The following is a 24,355-nucleotide window of genomic DNA, read 5'->3' as shown; positions in this document are numbered from 1 at the left end:
GGGCCAGCATACCTTCAGAGTCTGATCCACTCCTACATGCCAGCCAGATCCTTACGCTCCGCTATTATTTGTTGCCTGGCCCCTCCTCCTCTCTGCTCCTGCCCAGCCTGCTCCAGACTACTGTCTGTCCTGGTTCTCCGTTGGTGGAATGACCTTCCCATTGAGGTCAGAACTGCCAACTCCCTGACCACTTTCAAGCGCAGACTGAAGACTCATCTTTGCAGGCTGAACCTCTTCCCTTCTTCCCTGCCCACTGTGTAACTGTGTTTCAGTCTTGACCAACCCAGGCTGTGTATGGTCTAGCCTAGGGTTAGCTGTTTTGAGTTCTCTATTTAGTTATACTGTACTTTATATGAGTGATTTGTTTCCTTGGCTGGTTGAACATTGGTATTTCAACAGCATATTACACTTGGTATTGCTGTCACTTGTTCAGTTGGCACTAGAACTTTCTTGTCTAGAAGTTCAGCACTTTATGTACCTGACGTTTGCACTCATTGTACATCGCTCTGGATAAAAGCATCTGCTAAATGCCATGTAATGTAATAATTTGCAAATCTTCACATTCTTTTTACAGTGTCCCAACTTTTTTGTAAGTGGGCTTGTGTGTTTTTATTTTTACACACACACACACACACACACACACACACACACAGTGTCTTGCAAAATTATTCATCCCCCTTGGTGTTTGTCCTGTTTTGTCACATTACAAGCTGGAATTAAAATGGATTTTTGGAGGGTTAGCACCATTTGATTTACACAACATGTCTACCACTTTAAAGTGCATATCACGGGTAAATTCAGGAGCAAGATCAATGTAATTCTCCTATTTTATATCAAACTTTGGCCAAATATCTGTCACATTTTGCATTTTGTGCAATTTTTTACCTTGCGCAATACCAGAAAAACTCAGTTGAAATCAAGCCATTTGAGGCGAATTGGTCTGCCTCTGAAAAAACTTGGCATTTGGATTTCCCAGCAAACATTGATTTTCGTGAAGTCGTGTGTGGGACGCCTCCTTCTGAATCCTACGTCAGCGCTGTTTTTTTATTTTTATGAGAAAACAACGTGGTGGTTTTCTGCAAATTTCTTCAACATTATCACGTAATTATTAAAATGGTTAACAGATGTATCGTAGGAAGGTGTAGCAACACCAATCTTGATGGGATTAGTACTCATCGTTTTCCAAAAGACTGGACAATGAGAGAGAAATGGGAGCACTTGGTCTACACAGGCTGTGCACTGAAACCGTGCAAGCTCTCTCAGCCTGCCGGCACTTCCGCAGGTAACGTCACGAATCTGGCTCCAGACTTCATTGGGATTTTTCCAGACATGTTTTATTTTATTTTTTTCTGCTGTAGACAGATGGCCTTGTGCAAAATTACCCTTCTGGATGAGTGTGTAAAGGGACATACTTTCATATAAAAAAAAAAACGAAATTGGTCCAGGATATGCACTTTAAAGGTGCACGTTGTTTTTGATTGTGACACAAATAATAATTAAGATGAAAAAACAGAAATCTGGAGTGTGCATAGGTATTCACCCCCTTTCGAATGAAATCCCTAAATAAGAGCTGATCCAACCAATTCAATAACTCACATAATTATTTGACTAAGGTCCACCTGTGCACAATCAAATTGTCATATGATGTCTGTATAAATCAACCTATTCTGGAAGGACCCTGACTCTGCAACACTACTAAGCAAGCAACATGAGAACCAAGGAGCACTCCAAACAGGCCAGAGACAAATTTGTGGAGAAGTATAGATCAGGATTGGGTTCTAAAAAATATCCCACACTTTGAATATCCCAGGGAGTGCCATTTTAAATCCATTATAGCAAAATGGGAAGAACATGGCACCACTACAAACCTGACAAGAGAAGGCTGCCCACCAAAACTCACAGATGGGGCAAAGAGGGCATTAATCAGAGATGCAACAAAGACACCAAAGATAACACTGAAGGAGCTGCAAAGGTCCACAGTGGATATGGGAATATCTGTCCATAGGACCACTTTAAGCTGTACGCCTCACAGAGTATGGCTTGATGGAAGAGTGGCCAGAAAAAAGTCATTGCTGAAGAAAGCACGTTTGGACTTTGCCCAACAGCATGTGGCAGAGTCCCCAACACATGGAAGAGCATTCTCTGGTCAAATGAGACAAAAATTGAACTTTTTGGCCATCATGGGAAATTCTAACTTGAAGGAGTTGGAGCAGTTTTGCCTTGAGGAAAAGGGCAAAAATCCCAGTGTCTAGATGTGCGAAGCTAAATGAGACATACCCCAAGAGACTTGCAGCTGTAATTGTAGCAAAAGGTGGCTCTATAAAGTGTTGACTTTTTTTTTTTTTTGGGGGGGGGGGGGGGATGAATACCTATGCACACTCCAGATTTCTGTTTTTTCATCTTAATTATTGTTTGAGTCACAATAAAAAACAACAATGTGCACCTTTAAAGTGGTAGGCATGTTGTGTAAATCAAATGGTGCTAACCCTCCAAAAGTTATTTATTTATAATGCAGCTTATAATGCAACAAAACAGGACAAACGCCAAGGGGGGGGGAATACTTTTGCAAGGCACTGTATACAGGGGCCTTTTTGTGTGGAGTTTGCATGTTCTCCCTGTATCTGTGTGGGTTTTCTCCGAGTGCTCCGGTTTCCCCCACAGTCCAAAGACATGTAGATTAAGCTAATTGGTGGCTCTAAATTAACCGTAGGTCTGAATGTGAGTGTGAATGGTAGTTTGTCTTTATGCGTCAGCCCTGCGATGACCTGGCAACTTGTCCAGTGTATACCCCGCCTCTCACCCATAGTCAGCTAAGATGGGCTTCAGCTTACCTGCGACCCTGCACAGGATAGGCGGTTACGGAGAATAGATGGATGGATGGATATATGAAGGAACTTCTTAAAACTCACCTCTTCCAGCTGGGCCTCATAAGCCTCATCAGGACAGTGTAATGGAAATGAAAAAAGGTAGATAGGTAGAAAATTTGACACTTGGTGGTCTAATGTTAAGTCATGTTACCATCTGTTTATCTGTTACTATTTGTTCATTTTCATAAACTTTTTTTCATATTATAACAGGCTCTAAATACCTCAAAATACGCTCTAACGAGAAGAGAATGAAGAGATTAATAGATACAGAATTCCACCCCCCCCCCCTTTTTTTAAAGCTCACCTGTTTTAGAACCGTAAATTTGTCCTTAATGACCAAAAGAGCAGTCCTTTCATGAGAGAGCTGTTTCTGCAGTCTGATCACACCAACATTATCTTTTATGGTCAGTCTGCACTCAATAGATTGAAAATTAGTTACTGATATTTGCATGTAATCATGCAGAAGTGTGCATGTGCAATCATTTTGTATTTTGATGTGCCTTTTTAATGCTTCTTCAATTCAAAAGGTAAAATAATTTCACCAATTTGTAAAATGCACTACATGTATGCTAAAACAGTCAGTACGTTTACATGCACGTCCAAATCGAGCTGCTGTCGGTAATCGAGCAAAGGGTCCCAGCAGGGGTGCCAGAGAAATCCAATCCTACATGCACAAGTGAAATCGGGCTATTGTGCACCCGAGCCACACGTGGCGCTACACGCCCCATCGTGTTGGTACACTTCCGGTGGTCGTCATGAAGAAGAGCTATAGTGTTGCCAGATACTGCTGACATATTCCAGCCCAAAACAAGTTCAAATCCGCTAAAATGCACTTAAAATCCCCAATCTGGCAACACTAGCAGTTCCGTGTTCAAGTTGTTAGGCTTGCTCTAACAGACTATGGCTACAAACTGTCCGGCGCAGACCACTGTTTTGTAAGACAACTTATTTTGCACAATAATATTTTTCTAAAGTCCATTTTTTGCTTAAAAAAAAATATTTTTTTTTTGCTTACAATTTAACTTGTGTCTTAATAAACACAAAAAGTTCAAATGTTTTGTTTTTATTGACATTCTTCAGATGTTGGACATTATATATATATATATATATATATATATATATATATATATATATAATATACACACAAATACAATGACTTGTTTATGTACACAATTCACAGCTATGCAACAGCTGTACAGATGTATTTGGTGATACAGTAAGTGAGCTAAATTTTTACAGTGCAAACAATGCCACAAAAAGAAAAGATTCATGCCGTTGTCATGATTCGTTGTCATGCCGACCGAGGCTGTTGTGTTTCCCGCTTGTGGTCCATCGTCACTTCCGGAAGTAGCTCGACAAGTAGCTCGATAGGGTATACATGCACAAAGTAGCTCGGCAGAAATCGCATAAACTAGGTCGTGTAGCTCGATTCCGAGAAATCAAGTTCGGTTCAATTTCAGCCGAATTAAGGTGTATACATGGCATTTTGAACTTCGATTTCAGTCGAGCAACGGCAGAAATTCGATTCTCTCTATGTGCATGTAAACGTAGTGAGTATGGATGCCTGATTATCACATTCATATGTGGGCCTTCCCCAAACTGTTGCCACAAATGTGGAAGCACAGAATAGTATAGAATGTCTTTGTATGCTGTAGCATTATACAACCCCGATTCCAAAAAAGTTGGGACAAAGTACAAATTGTAAATAAAAATGGAATGCAATAATTTACAAATCTCAAAAACTGATATTGTATTCACAGTAGAATATAGACAACATATCAAATGTTGAAAGTGAGACATTTTGAAATTTCATGCTAAATATTGGCTCATTTAAAATTTCATGACAGCAACACATCTCAAAAAAGTTGGGACAGGGGCAATAAGACGCTGGAAAAGTTAAAAGTACAAAAAAAGGAACAGCTGGAGGACCAAATTGCAACTCATTAGGTCAATTGGCAATAGGTCATTAACATGACTGGGTATAAAAAGAGCATCTTGGAGTGGCAGCGGCTCTCAGAAGTAAAGATGGGAAGAGGATCACCAATCCCCCTAATTCTGCACTGACAAATAGTGGAGCAATATCAGAAAGGAGTTTCACAGTGTAAAATTGCAAAGAGTTTGAGCACATCATCATTTACAGTGCATAATATCATCAAAAGATTCAGAGGATCTGGAAGAATCTCTGTGCGTAAGGGTCAAGGCCGGAAAACCATACTGGGTGCCTGTGATCTTCGGGCCCTTAGACGGCACTGCATCACATACAGGCATGCTTCTGTATTGGAAATCATAAAATGGGCTCAGGAATATTTTCAGAGAACATTATCTGTGAACACAATTCACCGTGCCATCTGCCGTTGCCAGCTAAAACACTATAGTTCAAAGAAGAAGCCGTATCGAAACATGATCCAGAAGCGCAGACGTCTTCTCTGGGCCAAGGCTCATTTAAAATGGACTGTGGCAAAGTGGAAAACTGTTCTGTGGTCAGACGAATCAAAATTTGAAGTTCTTTATGGAAATCAGGGACGCCGTGTCATTCGGACTAAAGAGGAGAAGGACGACCCAAGTTGTTATCAGCGCTCAGTTCAGAAGCCTGCATCTCTGATGGTATGGGGTTTCATTAGTGCGTGTGGCATGGGCAGTTTACACATCTGGAAAGACACCATCAATGCTGAAAGGTATATCCAGGTTCTAGAGCAACATATGCTCCCATCCAGACGACGTCTCTTTCAGGGAAGACCTTGCATTTTCCAACATGACAATGCCAAACCACATACTGCATCAATTACAGCATCATGGCTGCGTAGAAGAAGGGTCCGGGTACTGAACTGGCCAGCCTGCAGTCCAGATCTTTCACCCATAGAAAACATTTGGCGCATCATAAAACGGAAGATACGACAAAAAAGACCTAAGACAGTTGAGCAACTAGAATCCTACATTAGACAAGAATGGGTTAACATTCCTATCCCTACACTTGAGCAACTTGTCTCCTCAGTCCCCAGACGTTTACAGACTGTTGTAAAGAGAAAAGGGGATGTCTCACAGTGGTAAACATGGCCTTGTCCCAACTTTTTTGAGATGTGTTGTTGTCATGAAATTTAAAATCACCTAATTTTTCTCTTTAAATGATACATTTTCTCAGTTTGAACATTTGATATATCATCTATGTTCTATTCTGAATAAAATATGGAATTTTGAAACTTCCACATCATTGCATTCCGTTTTTATTTACAATTTGTACTTTGTCCCAGCTTTTTTGGAATCAGGGTTGTAATATCCCTTCACTGGAACTTAGGAGCCCATCCCTGTTCCAGTATGAGAATGTCCATATGCACAAAGCAAGCCCCATTAAGATGTTGTTTGGACTTTAAGAAATGGATTTGCTTGTAAAGAACCCTGAACTCAACCTCACTGAACATCTGTGGGATGAATTGAAATGATGAATGTGCCCCAGGCAGTAATGCAGGTACTAATGCTGGATGGGCAAATAATCACAGCATTGCTCCAAAATCTATTGGAAAGCCTTTGCCAGAAGAGGTTACTATAACAGTAAGGGGAGTGGGACGTTCAGGGCACATACAGTGGTGCTTGAAAGTTTGTGAACCCTTCAGAATTTTCTATATTTCTGCATAAATATGACCTTAAACATCAGATTTTCACACAAGTCCTAAAAGTAGATAAAGAGAACCCAGTTAAACAAGTGAGACAAAAATATTATACTTGGTCATTTATTTATTGAGGAAAATTATCCAATATTACATATCTGTGAGTGGCAAAAGTATGTGAACCTTTGCTTTCAGTATCTGGTGTGACCCCCTTGTGCAGCAATAACTGCAACTAAACGTTTCCGGTAACTGTTGATCAGTCCTGCACACCGGCTTGGAGGAATTTTAGCCCATTCCTCTGTACAGAACAACTTCAACTCTGGGATGTTGGTGGGTTTCCTCACATGAACTGCTCGCTTCAGGTCCTTCCACAACATTTCAATTGGATTAAGGTCAGGATTTTGACTTGGCCATTCCAAAACATTAACTTTATTCTTCTTTAACCATTCTTTGGTAGAATGACTTGTGTGCTTAGGGTCGTTGTCTTGTTGCATGACCCACCTTCTCTTGAGACTCATTTCATGGACAGATGTCCTGACATTTTCCTTTAGAATTCGCTGGTATAATTCAGAATTAATTGTTCCATCAATGATGGCAAGCTGTCCTGGCCCAGATGCAGCAAAACAGGCCCAAACCATGATACTACCACCACCATGTTTCACAGACTGGATAAGGTTCTTATGCTGGAATGCAGTGTTTTCCTTTCTCCAAACATAATGCTTATCATTTAAACCAAAAAGTTCTGTTTTGGTCTCATCCGTCCACAAAACATTTTTCCAATAGCCTTCTGGCTTGTCCATGTGATCTTTAGCAAACTGCAGATGAGCAGCAATGTTCTTTTTGGAGATCAGTGGCTTTCTCCTTGCAACCCTGCCATGCACACTATTGTTGTTCAGTGTTCTCCTGATGGTGGACTCATGAATGTTAACATTAGCCAATGTGAGAGAGGCCTTCAGTTGCTTAGAAGCTACCCTGGGGTCCTTTGTGACCTCGCTGACTATTACATGCCTTGCTCTTGGAGTGATCTTTGTTGGTCGACCACTCCTGGAGAGGGTAACAATGGTCTTGAATTTCCTCCATTTGTACACAATCTGTCTGACTGTAGGTTGGTGGAGTCCAAACTCTTTAGAGATGGTTTTGTAACCTTTTCCAGCCTGATGAGCATCAACAACGCTTTTTCTGAGATCCTCAGAAATCTCCTTTGTTTGTGCCATGATACACTTCCACAAACTTGTTGTGAAGATCAGATTTTGATAGATCCCTGTTCTTTAAATAAAACAGGGTGCCCACTCACACCTAATTGTCATCCCATTGATTGAAAGCACCTGACTCTAATTTCACCTTCAAATTAACTGCTAATCCTAGAGGTTCACATACTTTTGCCACTCACAGATATGTAATATTGGCTCATTTTCCTCAATAAATAAATGGCCAAGTATAATATTTTTGTCTCATTTGTTTAACTGGGTTCTCTTTACTTTTAGGACTTGTGTGAAAATCTGATGTTTTAGGTCATATTTATGCAGAAATATAGAAAATTCTAAAGGGTTCACAAACTTTCAAGCACCATTGTATGGGTGTGATGGTCAGGCATCCACAAACTTTAGACCATACAGTGATTAACATGATGTATTATTTACTCATTATTTCCATTAATTTTAGTTTAAGACAACCAAAATCCTTTTCATTACCGGAGTCCATCAATTTGCTGTTTGTGCACTTCTTTCTTAGGATATTCTAGTTCTTTCTCCTTTAAGTTCAAGGTTTCTCTGAGGGATTGAATAGCCAACTCAAGTTCCATTTTCCTCACTGGCTGTGGTTCTATACAACTAATGAAGAAGAGCAGAGTATGGCTGTGGTAAGCCCATAGAAGAAAAAAAGCAGTGGGGAAAAATATAAAGTCAATCACTTCACTCTCAAATGTATTCATGGGTATCTACTGTATGATGTAAGGGTATCAATTACATTTCTTGGATTGACTCCACCAATTAATAGGTATGAGAATTGTTCTTTTATGTAATATTATACAGTCACATAATTGCACATTTGTGGCTCATAAGTATAATGGCCAAGCGTTAGAGGACAGTTTTTGATTTCTGATTTGACTCTATAGGTTGGCGTTGACTTACAGTAACCATAAAATTTTAAACACACCTTCTAATTCAATGGCTCTTCTTTATTTTAATTAATCAAAAGACACTTCATATCTTAAAGTAATGATGTGCTGTCTTTTCCCTTTACTTAGCTGAATGACACTCATCATAATATGGATTACTATAGTCAAAATACAGAAAAACCTATGAATGAGTAGGCATGTCCAAACTTTTGATTGGTACTTTATATGCAACAGAGTGAGTATTTAATACTGAAATTAAACACATTGGGACTCCTTTATCAAGCTGGATATGAACAGATTTATGCATAAATTGTTAGTATGAGCATTAATACATGAAATTTGGTATTCATGAAATCACATAAATCTGGAAAAAAAAAAACCTTTGTATCGTATTCTTCCTCCTGAGTGTGTGTAAATTTATGCATAACCCCTTTGGACATGAGGAAAAATGCTATGGAACTTCATGTGTACAATTGTACACATTATGTCTGAAGGGAATATGAAGATTAATTAATGTAAACCTTGACTTGATCAACTTCAAATCATATTGGCATGGATTAATGCACTTTTATATCTGGAATATACTGTCCAGTTTAAACTGCTTATTTTTATTCTGTTTATAGCATTAGATGTTTGTTTCAATGCTCATCATCTTGTCTTTCATATATTTTTATTTTTTACTTTCAAAATGTCTCTGAAATTGTCATATAAAAAATTAAATTATTTCCTTTTTCAGTCTGTTTTCTATCCCTGATTCTTTTTACTTGTTTAAAGGGTTTACAGTCATTTAGCACAAAAGTCTTTTCGCACAAATCTTAAGTAGTGCTAGTCTTATGAAAATTACATCACCCCTGGAAATTATACTTTAGAAAAATAGACATTTTAAATAGTTTACTGTCTAAATTGTATTTTAATACGAGACCAGGAAGATGTTCTATTTAGTTGGTAAAGTTTGGCTCTTTGAGTCTGCCATTACACGAATGCGTTCCTGGTAAGTTACTGTTAATTCAAAGAAAGTGACATCATATGCGCAATGCTTGAAAGTTCGCTGCATTTCTGGCTTTGTCTGCTTTGCAAAGTGGAGCACGTTTTTAATGTTTGTTTGTTTGTTTGTTTGTTTATTCCACAACAAAACTAAAACCAAAGCATTCTTCCTAAGAGGTGTGTCATTCAAGGCTGTTTAAGTACAGCCAATAAAAAAAAGAAAGGAATTTTCATCCATTATACCCCAAAGTCGGCAGGACACTTACGAAATGAATGGGTTCGATTTGTATGGACAAAGAGAGGTAACTTCAAGCCAGCAGGATGGTTTGGTGTCTGCTCCATACGTTTTGAAAAAGGTACATTTGTGAGGCAGATTCACATAGAAGGATTTGAGCAATGTTTGGTACGTGGAGCAGTTCCTACGATCTGGAAACAAAAGTTGGAAGAGCCATCCTGAAGAGCTCATCACACAGTAAACGTCAAGCTTGTGTTTAGCCTGTTGCTTGAATTTATTAGTTGTCTTTAGTCTTTTATCCTGTTAACTGATAGCAGTTTTATACAAGGCTAAATAATGACAGTAATTAGGCACTTTCACTTTCAGTGCTGGAACCAGCAGGAGCGGGTGGCGCATTGTGCCATATGCATTGTGCACAGTGAGCGTGCAACAGCTAGGAATTTATTAGGGTTCACCTCCAAAACTAAGTTGCTTATAAAACTGCAACCTTTTCCGGTTCTAACAGTTACATAAAAGGATGATGCCACACCCTTTTATGTAACTGTTATGTAGTCCCGCATGTAGTCAACAGTGCAGTCCAGGAACACAGTATGTTGTGTAGATGCACGAAGTTCCTGTGCCCTGTTAAAATCCAGCTTGCTTTACACTGCATTTGTGTCACAAGCGAAAAAAACCTAACCTATAGGACCTACTACTAAATATAAATTTATACCATAAACTCTTCAACTCAATCCCACATTGAGTTAGGCTAATTGGTGGCTCGAAATTGACCGTAGGTGTGAATGTGAGTGTGAATGGTTGTTTGTCTCTATGTGTCAGCCCTGTGACTTGTCCAGGGTATACCCCGCCTCTCGCCCATACTCAGCTGGGATAGGCTCCAGCTTGCCCACAACTCTGCACAGGATAAGCGGTTACAGATAATGGATGGGTAGATGGATGCTGAGATTCCGATCAAGTATGAGCATTTGTATTGTGCCACTCTGCCATCTGGTCATCGCCATGTTTGATGTAGCCTGTATGTTAGTCACCAATCCTCCTTCCAAGCAATTTAGCACAGAACGTTTTGTTTACATCTTGCAACTGCTGGTTACTAAGGAGAACATGATTCTCATTTTCTCATAGAAACTTGAGTAAATTTTTAGGATTAGATTTCAATCTTAGTCGGCAAAACACATGTTGCCAAGCAGGGCAAGAGACAATTTCCCCAATGAATTATTTTGGGAAGTGCATAAATTGTTCTTGGTCAGTGGAGGTTGTGATATGATCAGAAGTGACAGTGAAGTTATCTATGAAGGTTCCCACAATTCACGTTTTTTTATGATTTAGCTACAACTATCTGAACACACCAAAGAATCGGATTTTCTGTCCACGTTTCAGGAATAACTTGTCAACAACTGATCTATAAAATGCAGACCAGCAGAAAATGAAAGTTTAATATTCGATGGTAATTCTGGCTTCTTGAAATGAAAGTTGCGCAAAAAAGACTTTAGATTTGAGCTAAAATACTTTCTATTTGTGGTAAATGACTTTAGATTTGTGCTAAAAGACTTGTGTGAAAACAACTTTTGTGCTAAATGACCAGATACTGTTTAAAGACAACTCTTTGAGTTTATATACATCACTACTCAAGAAAACTCTGGCAACTTCATCAGTATGAACTACACTCAGTTGAATGTGGCAGACGGAAAACTAACTTCTGCATTTAAGCATGTGTCTAAATGGACTCTAAATATGCATAACTTTATGTAAACATTAATGTAACTTTTTTGACTTACGTTTTCAACTCTGGATATAGCCCTATATGATTTGAAAGTGAAGTTCACACATACAGTATCATTGCTGTGAACCTCCTTGCAGAAAAATGATTACATAATGAAATGATTGAGAAATCCCTGGTCACACTAATAAAACATTTTCTGTGAGACATCAAGTTAACACTTTAATGAATAATGGGCATAATAATATACAGATGGTGGATTTAAGGCTTGGCACACGCACTGGTCCACACTTTCATATACATGTGTCAAATTTTGCATTTTGGATGAAGTAAGTAGTAGTCTCTTCATAATTAAAGTACAGTAATATAGTTCCAGGGATTTAAATATGTAACATCTGTATTCATCCACGAATCAATCAAAAGAAACACACACAAACTTACAATTTTTCAGTCAGTCTTTTGTAATCATCAGTGGAGCTGAGGGCATAGTGAGCTGGGACTGTTTGAGCTGTCTGTCTGACTTCTCCCCGTCGTTGTACACCTTGTCCTAAAACACAAGACAATTGATGCAGATAAACAGTACACTGGTGAAAACAGTATACTGTAACAATTGTGACCAAAGTGACCAATTTGGGATCAAACCATGATGAAAAGCCATGGAGAAATTTTCAATTTATCAACAGACCATCTAACATTTTCAGTCAAAAATAAGACACAAAAAAACTCATCACCCAGGTTTCCCCATCCAAAAGGATCCAAATTGCTGATTCAGAAGGAAAAATACCACCTCATTTGTTTAAGCATTATGCAGATTGCAGGACCAGGGACATCTAGAGTTTGCCCCCTCCTCCCATTATCAGAGCCTACCACTGAAAGATAACTTTAACAAACACCCATTTAAGGATTACGCGAAGATGGCTGAAGATTGCCGGACAGTTATAAAACCCCACCATCCTGGCATATATATATATACATACATACAACCCCGATTCCAAAAAAGTTGGGACAAAGTACAAATTGTAAATAAAAACGGAATGCAATAATTTACAAATCTCAAAAACTGATATTGTATTCACAATAGAACATAGACAACATATTAAATGTCGAAAGTGAGACATTTTGAAATTTCATGCCAAATATTGGCTCATTTGAAATTTCATGACAGCAACACATCTCAAAAAAGTTGGGACAGGGGCAATAAGAGGCTGGAAAAGTTAAAGGTACAAAAAAGGAACAGCTGGAGGACCAAATTGCAACTCATTAGATCAATTGGCAATAGGTCATTAACATGACTGGGTATAAAAAGAGCATCTTGGAGTGGCAGCAGCTCTCAGAAGTAAAGAGGGGAAGAGGATCACCAATCCCCCTAATTCTGTGCCAACAAATAGTGGAGCAATATCAGAAAAGAGTTCGACAGTGTAAAATTGCAAAGAGTTTGAACATATCATCATCTACAGTGCATAATATCATCAAAAGATTCAGAGAATCTGGAAGAATCTCTGTGCGTAAGGGTCAAGACCGGAAAACCATACTGGGTGCCCGTGATCCTCGGGCCCTTAGACGGCACTGCATCACATACAGGCATGCTTCTGTATTGGAAATCACAAAATGGGCTCAGGAATTTATTTATTTAAATGTTTATTTGATGTGGACATAGCAATTACATTGGACAAACCAAATGCATTATTTGAGTGTTTTAGCACAAGTGCTAATTCGCAACATCAGTCCACAGGAGGCTTTGAAAAGACAGAACAAATGAAATATAAAAAATAAGAAAAGGGAAAAACAATCAAGAAAAAAACTGAGAATGCAAGCATTTTTCAATATTTGGTTCATATAGAAGCTACAAAACAAAAGCAATATGATCAAGCAATTAATCTGTTAAGAGAATTCATGCGAATACTGTTGTGTAGATTTTAACCATTGTTTAAGTCCTTTGTTAAAAACATTTATATTGGTCTCTAGTTTGAGCTCAGTAGGTAGAGTTTTCAAAAGTTTAGCCCCCCTTACAGTAGGGTGACCAGATTTCCCTAGTCTGAAACCGGGACACTTTTGCGCGTGACCATGCTTGTGCACGCACACCTTTTTTTTTTTTTACGTAAACGTGACACTCAGAGAGGTGCTCTTATCATTTTGTTGAAGCTCACATTTATCAACATCTCACATGAAATAAAACAAACAGGCATTTTGTTATCTAGTAGCATAGTGGTATACAGATCAGTTAAATTATGGTCAGACAACAGATTTTGTAATGGCTGAGAATAGGCCAGGCTATGTCCATAGGCCAAATTTAAACTGATTTATTTCACCTGTTTGTGAGAAAACCAAGAAGAATGCATATGCACATGTAGGCTATATCTCTAAAATTGTATGCACTATAGCATGAACTTAAAAAGTAGATATGTGACCTCAACATAGCCTAGGTCAGAATCAACCTTACTAACCATTCCCCACAACTGAATGAATAAAGCAAGAAGGTGTGTACAAAAGTGAACACTTTAATGGAAGGTGCAACAACAAGCTGTTCAACACAGCAATATGGCCAAACTGTCAGAATGGTATGTTAAACAGAAACAAAAAAGAGACAAATGATTTGAGAATATATACTACGGAAGCCGAGAGAGGCCCTTCATATAATCCTTTTTTTTTATTCACCTTGTTATCCCGAGATAACGACATAATTAATTCAGGATCTCGAGAAAACAACACAACTAATTTGAGATCTCGAGAAAACAAAACCGTTATTCCATGATCTCGAGAAAACAAAACAATTATTCCGTGATCTCGAGTAAACAGCTGAGAAATGGTTCATTCAGGTGCGCCAAGAGACTTGTGATATGCTGATTTTGGGGCTATTTCTCATTCTGTATAGACACAACTTTGGTCATTAGAATGTCTGGAATAATCGATCACCTAATAAGGCAATATTTTGATCAGGGGTTGACACAGGGAGAGATTGCATTAAGCCATTTAATAAGGGATAATTTCAAAATTAGTCCGCGGCACCTCCGTAGAAGACTGGCCCAGCTTCCTCTCTACCGACGGAGATACAGTGATCCAGCTGAGATCATGAAATAATTGTTTTGTTTTCTCGAGATCACAGAATAATTATTTTGTTTTCTCGAGATCTCGAATTAGTTGTGTTGTTTTCTTGAGATCCTGAATTAATTATGTCGTTATCTCGGGATAACATAAGGTGAATAAAAAAAGGAGCGCACAACATTTGCAACACAGGCTACCCAACTCAGTACAAGAACAAAGCACTTACAGTGTGTGCAGTAGGCTTCGTGCGCATTGTTCTGCACCTCTCGGAAGAAGGGGTAGGTGCCCTGTAAATCTTTGGAAAAGGTACATTTTCTTTTCGGCATAATTGCTGCGGCATTACTGCTGCTAGACAAAGAACATTCGCGCCAGTTAATGTTTATTTTATTGTTGCATGGCAACCCGTTCTGTTGTCTGGAATAATGTGGCTAAATAAACACCCATGCCACAGGGCCAGGGGGCAGTAACCAGGAAAGTTTGCGATTCCTGTCAATTCATCAAAATAGTAAATGCAGTCAGACATTTCTCTGCTAATGATTCCCACGCTGCTCAGTCGCAAACGTCGCGAGTGGCGAAAACTGGGACATATCCATGTCCCGACAGACTTTTGTCGGGACTCGGGACACACAACCCCAAATCGGGACTGTCCCGGTAAAACCGGGACGTCTGGTCACCCTACCTTACAGAGAGAGCAGACTGGCAGAAAGAAGTCTTACATCTTCAGACTAGACAATCACCACAGGTGGAAGCTCATGTGACCGCTCTATGAGAGCTCTGACACCTGATGACCACTTCAGAAAACAGTGTCGACACATGGTTATTTAGACATTTAAAAAGGAATCTAAGAGCACTAAAATTAATAAAATTTTCAAAAGTGAAAAGTTGTGTTTCCTTAATATGCGGCAATGATGCCATTTCACTGGTTTCCGGTCCATAATTTTTATGGCTTGCTTGTATATTGAAACTATGGGTTTCATAGTAGTTGCAGAAACCTGCGACCATGTTGTAATACAATATGATAGGTGAGAAAAAATCATTGCATGCATATATAATTTTGCAGCTTGATGTGACAAATTCCTTCTAACAAAACGAAAACAGTTCAGGTTTGGTCTGACCTTATTACAAATGTACTTAACCTGATGATCAAATTTTAAGTGTTTGTCCAGGATAATAACTAGATACTTAACCTCGTTTACCACTTCAATGAATTCCTCCTTAATCCTAACTTCAAATACATCATGAACAGGCCTGTTATACATGGAAAAGCATATGGACACTGTTTTTTTTTTTAACATTAAGAGTTAGGTTTGATAACTCAAGCCATTCAGAGATGTGTGATAGAGCCTGCGTCAGATGCTCGCCCGCCAAGCTGGGTGTTTTAATAGACACATAAATAATCGTGTCATCAGCATACATCTGGCAGTTGACACCTGGGCAGCAGCTTGGTAAGTCACTGATGTACATTGAGAACAGCAGTGAACCAAGCACAGATCCTTGTGGTACCCCCATGCTGTTTGCATACATATTTGACTTCATCCCATTAACCCTAACACACTGCTGTCTCCCCTCTAAGTATGATTTAAACCACTTCAAAGCTTCAGGCGACATTTTGAACCGATTTAATTTATTAAGTAAAACATTGTGGTTAACAGTGTCAAAGACCTTTTTCAAATCCAAGAACACTGCCCCTACAACATTTCCTTTATCAAGAGAAGCTTTGATCTTCTCAAGCAGATAACAATTTGCTGATTCTATGGAGTATTTTTGTCTAAATCCAAATTGCTGTGAATAGAGCAGTTGGTTAGACTCTACATGTAAGTGCTCCAATAACTGCTCGGCTACAATCTTCTCTAGTACTTTTGAGGCCCTGTCCACACAGCAATGGATTCAGGTGACTCTGATACAATTGCTTATCGTTTAGGCCTGGCGTCCACACGGCACCAGCGTTTTGGGTGCCCAAAATGCAATCTTTTTGAGAACGGGTTCCAGAGTGGAAAGATCTGGCAACGTTGCTGTTGCGAAGTCGTCCGGATGAGTAGAACGGATTTGTTTACGATGACGTCACAACCACATGACTGTGAGCGCTTCATGCCGGGTAGAAGTGTAATGAACTCGATGTGAGTTGTCAACAAATCCTATAACTTGGTTCATGAAACGCGCTTACAAAATATTTTCACTGTGAATATTTATTGTGTAATGGTGCAAAGTGAGAGAGAGAGAAAGAGAGACTCTGCCCTTTGGGCAGAGTCAATCCCGCCAGCAAAAATAGGGAAAAAAAGGAGCAATCTCACCTCTTCAGATGTTGGTTTAAGTCCTACAATACATTCCTCAAAAAGGGCGTAGAAGAACAAATTAATCCACCAACGTGTAGCATTCAATTTATTCCGGACCATTAAAGACGCCGCCTTCCGCGTAGAATCATACGTCATCCTGGCCGCCATATTGGATAGGTCAAAGCGGAGAATAAAGATTCATGTGCTGTGTTTAACTGTACCAACAGGTTTACCGTCCAAACGAGATCACATGGGATTACCTTTCACAGGTGAGAAACAACAAATTAATCCATCAACATGTAGCATTCAATTTATTCCGGACCATTAAAGACGCCGCCTTCCGCGTAGAATCATACGTCATCCTCACCGGCATATTGGATAGGTCAAAGCGGAGAATAAAGATTAGCTGCGTTTAACTGTACCAACAGGTTTGCCGTCCAAACGAGATCACATGGGATTACCTTTCACAGGTGAGACTGGAAAAATACTTTTCATTGTATTTGGTCATTATAATGTAATTTTATGAACAGATTTTCCTGACTTTGTGGCTAATATGAAGTCTCGCGCATAATAGTTTATGCGCATGTGTCCTTACTTCTATTGTTCTGGTGTCTCTGAAGGGACCATCTTACAGCGCCCCTACAGGTGTGGCATGTGTGTTGCATCATTTTCAGCAAGCGTTGCGTTGCCATATGGACCTGATATTTTACTGATCGTTGCCCATTTGGACGCGATATATTTTTAAATAACATCTCGTTGCCGTTGTCGTGTGGATGTAGCCTGAGACTACCGGGAGGGTGGCAATAGGCCTGTAGTTACTTGCTAAGTCCTTTTCTCCTGATTTATAAACTGGAGTAATTATTGCAGTTTTCCAGCTCTCTGGGAACCTATTTGTTTGAATTGACAAATTTACTAAGTAAGTAATTGGTTCCAACAGACAGCTCTGATGTTTCTTGATAAATGCAGTATTTAAGTTATGGTTATCCTTCGCCATAGAGTTGCTCAGGTTTGCAATCACTTTCTTAACTTTATCATAGGATACTTATTTTATATAGAAGGAGTTTGTGTGGGCGGCACGGTGGTGTAGTGGTTAGCGCTGTCATCTCACAGCAAGAAGGTCCGGGTTCGAGCCCCGTGGCCGGCGAGGGCCTTTCTGTGCGGAGTTTGCATGTTCTTCCCGTGTCCGCGTGGGTTTCCTCCGGGTGCTCCGGTTTCCCCCACAGTCCAAAGACATGCAGGTTAGGTTAACTGGTGACTCTAAATTGACTGTAGGTGTGAGTGTGAATGGTTGTCTGTGTCTGTGTCAGCCCTGTGATGACCTGGCGACTTGTCCAGGGTGTACCCCACCTTTCGCCCGTAGTCAGCTGGGATAGGCTCCAGCTTGCCTGTGACCCTGTAGAACAGGATAAAGCGGCTAGAGATAATGAGAGAGAGAGAGGGAGTTTGTGTTATCATAACCAAACTCAGCAGGAGGTAGTTCAGTAGATTTAAAATAACTTGCTAATTCTTTCACAGATTCAATTAAAAAAATCATTAAAACCATTTGCAATTGACTCATTACTATCAGTGAATCCATTGCATATTTTAAGGCTGTTTATTTTAGGGTGGTTGTGCTTACTTGAGTTGGTTAGTCTATTTATATGTTGCCGCAATTTAGAACTGTGGCCATTGGCTTCTTCAGTGAGTTTATGAAAATGATTTGTCTTTGCTTTCCGTAACTCAGATACTACTTTATTCCTTAAACTAGTGTAAATAAAATGGTCAGTATTGATTTTAGTAATTAAAGACTTTTTAAGAGCAAGCTCCCGCTCTTTAGTGAGCTGAAGGATGTCACTGTTAAACCATGGAAGAGACTTTTTCTTAGGTTTACTTTTCCAGGTTTTTGTATGCTTGCTAATTGTGTCATGAAGAATAGATGCAAAAGTATTTGTACTATGCTCTATATCTGACTCTTTAGTTACCCTTTCCCAGTTGACTTCCTTCAAATTACATTCAAAGTCAGCCATTTTTGGCTTAGGAATTCTGGTTTTTAAAGTGTGATTTTCTATTTTGTTATGATAAACTAGACGTTTTTTAGTTAGCTTTCTTATAATCAGTATCATATTTTGATCTGAGAGGCCAGTAATAAGATTATATGTTTTTATTATTCTCTCTGGCCTATTTGTAAAAATCAGATCTATAAGAGTTTCACTCTTTCTAGTAACTCGTGTAGGTCTATCAATCAGCTGTTTGTATTTAAATTTTTCCATAATTGATTTTAGTTTTGTTTTTCCCTTTTTATCTGTCCAGTTAATGTTAAAATCCCCAAACAACATACATTTGCAGGAGTTATCAACAATAAACAAAAGACTTTTCAATTCATTATAGAAATTCACATCATAAGATGGAGGATTATAAAGCACAACTATACTGAATTTCATATTTGGGGAGAGAATTACATTCAATCCTAAACTCTCCAGGTTCACATTTAAATCGAGCTGTGAAATCTTAAACTCTTCCCTAATATAAATCAAAACACCCCCTCCCTTTCCCTTGGGCCAATCTTTCCTGTAGCATGAATATCCTGGTATGTTAATTAGGTCGGTAGCAATATTACTAGTCAACCAAGTCTCAAATATACACAAAAAATCCAGGTTAGACTCCATAAGTAAGTTCTGTATCTGATCCATTTTTGGTAATATACTTCTGATATTTATGTGACCTCCCAAAATTCCATTGGGTTTTGTGTCAGAGTTCCAAATAATTTGGGCATGAGTCACAGTTTGGAAAAATCTTGTCTTTCTCTGTTTTAAAACTGTGCAATTGGCTACATGATTTTAAGCACTCACGTGACACTGTCCTTGTTGGCATTCGTTAGTTGTTACAGTCGGTTCATCATGAGAGTAATATTCCATGGTCGATGGGATGTCATGTAGGTCTGTGCGACCCACCACCGTGCCAGTAGTCCCGAGTTGTTCAAACGCCACTTCAGCCAAAGCAGCCACGAGCTCTGGATGACATGGCTCCGTACTCCTCTCTGAGATTGGAGGACACGACCGTGACTGCCACAAGAACCCAGTGGCCTCTCCAAGAGCACCAGTGGACATCTGATCCCTTGGCTCACTGTTTCCAACGATGACTGCCGGGCTCGCCTGTTCCCCCGTCCACGACTTAACAAGAGAGCCCCGCCGACAGATGTTCCCCTCGGGCAATCGATCCCCAAGGGCAGATCCACCTGCCATGTCTCCACCGCGACAGACACCATCCGGCCCCAAAGTCAGGGTGAGTTGCGTGGAATTTGTAGAAGTCAGAACAGGTCTAATGGGTGTAATCACGACTGATGGTTCTGAGTGAGCCGGGATGATATTTTGCGCTGTTTGGTCAGCCTCTAAATGGCAAAAAGGTCCAGGATTTAAATGGACATCTCCTGATAGTATCAGTAGTAGCAGTAGTAGAGTTTTGGCTGATGACGGGCTGGTCTTCTGCCTGGTGATGATTTTACAGGCTGGCGTAAGGACCTGAGCCCGGCCATCCTTGAGAATCCATGTAAACACTGTTACATAACCAAATCCGAAAAGATTCAGTTGTGTTTTTTCTGTTAGAATGCCCAGTGGATCAGCAGTAATATTGTGAAAATATTGCACTTTTGCAGTGAGAGGCTTCGGTACATTACAGATAAAAAACGATGGCATCAGTAGGCTTAATAAAAAAATGCAGGTGAGGAGGTAGAGACCAATATTGCCTTGTTCAGATTTACCTTTGTCTTTAGTGCACCGTTTGATGGATAATTGCAGTAGCTCACCAAACACCAGGAAAAGAGTTTAAAAAAATAAGTAGAGGTGATTATAAACAGCAGTGTTAGGTATTTTCTGCTCATGAATATGTCCAGAGAACATTATCTGTGAACACAATTCACCGTGTCATCCGCCGTTGCCAGCTAAAACTCTATAGTTCAAAGAAGAAGCCGTATCTAAACATGATCCAGAAGCGCAGATGTCTTCTCTGGGCCAAGGCTCATTTAAAATGGACTGTGGCAAAGTGGAAAACTGTTCTGTGGTCAGACGAATCAAAATTTGAAGTTCTTTATGGAAATCAGGGACGCTGTATCATTCGGACTAAAGAGGAGAAGGATGACCCAAGTTGTTATCAGCGCTCACTTCAGAAGCCTGCATCTCTGATGGTATGGGGTTGCATTAGTGCGTGTGGCATGGGCAGCTTACACATCTGGTAAGACACCATCAACGCTGAAAGGTATATCCAGGTTCTAGAGCAACATATGCTCCCATCCAGATGACGTCTCTTTCAGGGAAGACCTTGCATTTTCCAACATGACAATGCCAAACCACATACTGCATCAATTACAGCATCATGGCTGTGTAGAAGAAGGGTCCGGGTACTGAACTGGCCAGCCTGCAGTTCAGATCTTTCACCCATAGAAAACATTTGGTGCATCATAAAACAGAAGATGCGACAAAAAAGACCTAAGACAGTTGAGCAACTAGAATCCTACATTAGACAAGAATGGGTTAACATTCCTATCCCTAAACTTGAGCAACTTGTCTCCTCAGTCCCCAGATGTTTACAGACTGTTGTGAAGAGAAAAGGGGATGTCTCACAGTGGTAAACATGACCTTGTCCCAACTTTTTTGAGATGTGTCATTGTCATGAAATTTAAAATCACATAATTTTTCTCTTTAAATGATACATTTTCTCATATTAAACATTTGATATGTCATCTATGTTCTATTCTGAATAAAATATGGAATTTTGAAACTTCCACATCATTGCATTCCGTTTTTATTTACAATTTGTACTTTGTCCCAACTTTTTTGGAATCAGGGTTGTGTGTGTGTTATATATATATATATATATATATATATATATATATATATATATATATATATATATATATATATATATACACAACCCCGATTCCAAAAAAGTTGGGACAAAGAACAAATTGTAACTAAAAATGGAATGCAATAATTTACAAATCTCAAAAACTGTATTCACAATAGAACATAGAGAACATATCAAATGTCGAAAGTGAGACATTTTGAAATTTCATGCCAAATATTGGCTCATTTGAAATTTCATGACAGCAACACATCTCAAAAAAGTTGGGACAGGGGCAATAAGAGGCTGGAAAAGTTAAAGGTACAAAAAAGGAACAGCTGGAGGACCAAATTGCAACTCATTAGGTCAATTGGCAATAGGTCATTAACATGACTGGGTATAAAAAGAGCATCTTGGAGTGGCAGCGGCTCTCAGAAGTAAAGATGGGAAGAGGATCACCAATCCCCCTAATTCTGCACCGACAAATAGTGGAGCAATATCAGAAAGGAGTTCGACAGTGTAAAATTGCAAAGAGTTTGAACATATCATCATCTACAGTGCATAATATCATCAAAAGATTCAGAGAATCTGGAAGAATCTCTGTGCGTAAGGGTCAAGGCCGGAAAACCATACTGGGTGCCCATGATCTTTGGGCCCTTAGACGGCACTGCATCACATACAGGCATGCTTCTGTATTGAAAATCACAAAATGGGCTCAGGAATATTTCCAGAGAACATTATCTGTGAACACAATTCACCGTGCCATCCATCGTTGCCAGCTAAAACTCTGTAGTTCAAAGAAGAAGCCGTATCTAAACATGATCCAGAAGTGCAGACGTCTTCTCTGGGCCAAGGCTCATTTAAAATGGACTGTGGCAAAGTGGAAAACTGTTCTGTGGTCAGACGAATCAAAATGTGAAGTTCTTTATGGAAATCAGGGACGCCGTGTCATTCGGACTAAAGAGGAGAAGGACGACCCAAGTTGTTATCAGCGCTCAGTTCAGAAGCCTGCATCTCTGATGGTATGGGGTTGCATTAGTGCATGTGGCATGGGCAGCTTACACATCTGGAAAGACACCATCAATGCTGAAAGGTATATCCAGGTTCTAGAGCAACATATGCTCCCATCCAGACGACGTCTCTTTCAGGGAAGACCTTTCATTTTCCAACATGACAATGCCAAACCACATATGGCCCTTTTCCACTACCCTTTTTCAGCTCACTTCAGCTCGCTTCAGCTCACTTCAGCCCGACACGGCTTGCGTTTCGACTACCTCAGAGAGGCGCGACTCAGCTCGCTTCAGCCCTGCTTAGCACCCAAAACTCGCACGGTTTTGGAGTGGGGCTGAAGCGAGCCAAACCGAGCTGAGTGGGGCTCGGGGCGTGAGGAGACACTCCCCTGTGCACTGATTGGTGAGGAGGAGTGTCCTCACATGCCCACACACGCCCCGTGAGCACGCTGGGATCTGTAAACACCGTAAACCCGGAAGAAGAAGAATTGCGAATTACGAGAATTTCTGAAGCCTTATGCGCCTCGCCTCATCTATACGCTCTTGCCAGTATCTGTTTGCGTTGTCGGTGACAACAAGCCACAGCACCAAGACCAGCAACACTAACGACTCCATGTTTATTGTTTATTATCCGCTTAAAAGGTCACTGATGTCACTGTTTGCGCCGCCTAACGACATCATGTGACTTCCACCCACTTTCGCTAACTCCACCCAATGTGTCCACCCACTTCCAGCCAGCACGGTTCAGCGCGGTTGTAGTCGAAATGCAACTCCAACAGCCCCGCTCAGCTCGACTCAGCCCGACTCAGCACGGCAAGGCTCAGCCCGACTCAGCCGCGTTGGTAATGGAAAAGCGGCAATACTGCATCAATTACAACATCATGGCTGCGTAGAAGAAGGGTCCGGGTACTGAACTGGCCAGCCTGCAGTCCAGATCTTTCACCAATAGAAAACATTTAGCACATCATAAAACGGAAGATATGACCAAGAAGACCTAAGACATTTGAGCAACTAGAATCCTACATTAGACAAGAATGGGTTAACATTCCTATCCCTACACTTGAGCAACTTGTCTCCTCAGTCCCCAGACATTTATAGACTGTTGTAAAGAGAAAAGGGGATGTCTCACAGTGGTAAACATGGCCTTGTCCCAACTTTTTTGAAATGTGTTGTTGTCATGAAATTTAAAATCACCTAATTTTTCTCTTTAAATTATACATTTCCTCAGTTTAAACATTTGATATGTCATCTATGTTCTATTCTGAATAAAATATGGAAATTTGAAACTTCCACATCATTGCATTCCGTTTTTATTTACAATTTGTACTTTGTCCCAACTTTTTTGGAATCGGGGTTGTATATATGTATGTGTGTGTGTATATACGGTGTATATATTAAATTCTCCTTCTCACCCCCGGTGGGGGGGTGGTATCCATGTCATCCTCAAGCTCGGGTCCTCTACCAGAGGCCTGGGAGTTTGAGGGTTCTGCGCAGTATCTTCGATGTTCCTAGTACTGCGCTCTTCTGGACTGAGGCTTCAGATGTTGTTCCTGGGATTTGCTGGAGCCACTCTCCCAGTTTGGGGGTTACTGCCCCAAGTGCCCCCACTACCACGGGGACCACGCAACCCTTGACCTTCCACATCCGTTCCAGCTGCTCTTTCAACCCTTGATACTTCTCAATTTTCTCATGTT

The 24,355-nt window shown here is 40.1% G+C and overlaps 1 protein-coding gene across 1 annotated transcript in view; it reads right to left on the bottom strand.

Annotated features, from left to right (window-relative positions):
• The window catches only part of rpgrip1 (RPGR interacting protein 1), an 82,723-nt gene that overhangs the window by 48,697 nt on the left and 9,671 nt on the right, over positions 1–24,355 (bottom strand). Inside the window, exons 5-8 of the mRNA XM_060900113.1 lie at positions 11,963–12,068; positions 8,161–8,322; positions 3,172–3,277; positions 2,910–2,933 (exon numbers count right to left, since the gene is read on the bottom strand). Coding sequence (XP_060756096.1) covers positions 2,910–2,933; positions 3,172–3,277; positions 8,161–8,322; positions 11,963–12,068 — 398 coding nt within the window. The remainder of the gene's footprint in view (positions 1–2,909; positions 2,934–3,171; positions 3,278–8,160; positions 8,323–11,962; positions 12,069–24,355) is intronic.

This window comes from Neoarius graeffei, chromosome 19 (assembly GCF_027579695.1).
Source record: "Neoarius graeffei isolate fNeoGra1 chromosome 19, fNeoGra1.pri, whole genome shotgun sequence".
Taxonomy (NCBI): domain Eukaryota; kingdom Metazoa; phylum Chordata; class Actinopteri; order Siluriformes; family Ariidae; genus Neoarius; species Neoarius graeffei.
This window is presented reverse-complemented; position numbering and strand designations above follow the sequence as displayed.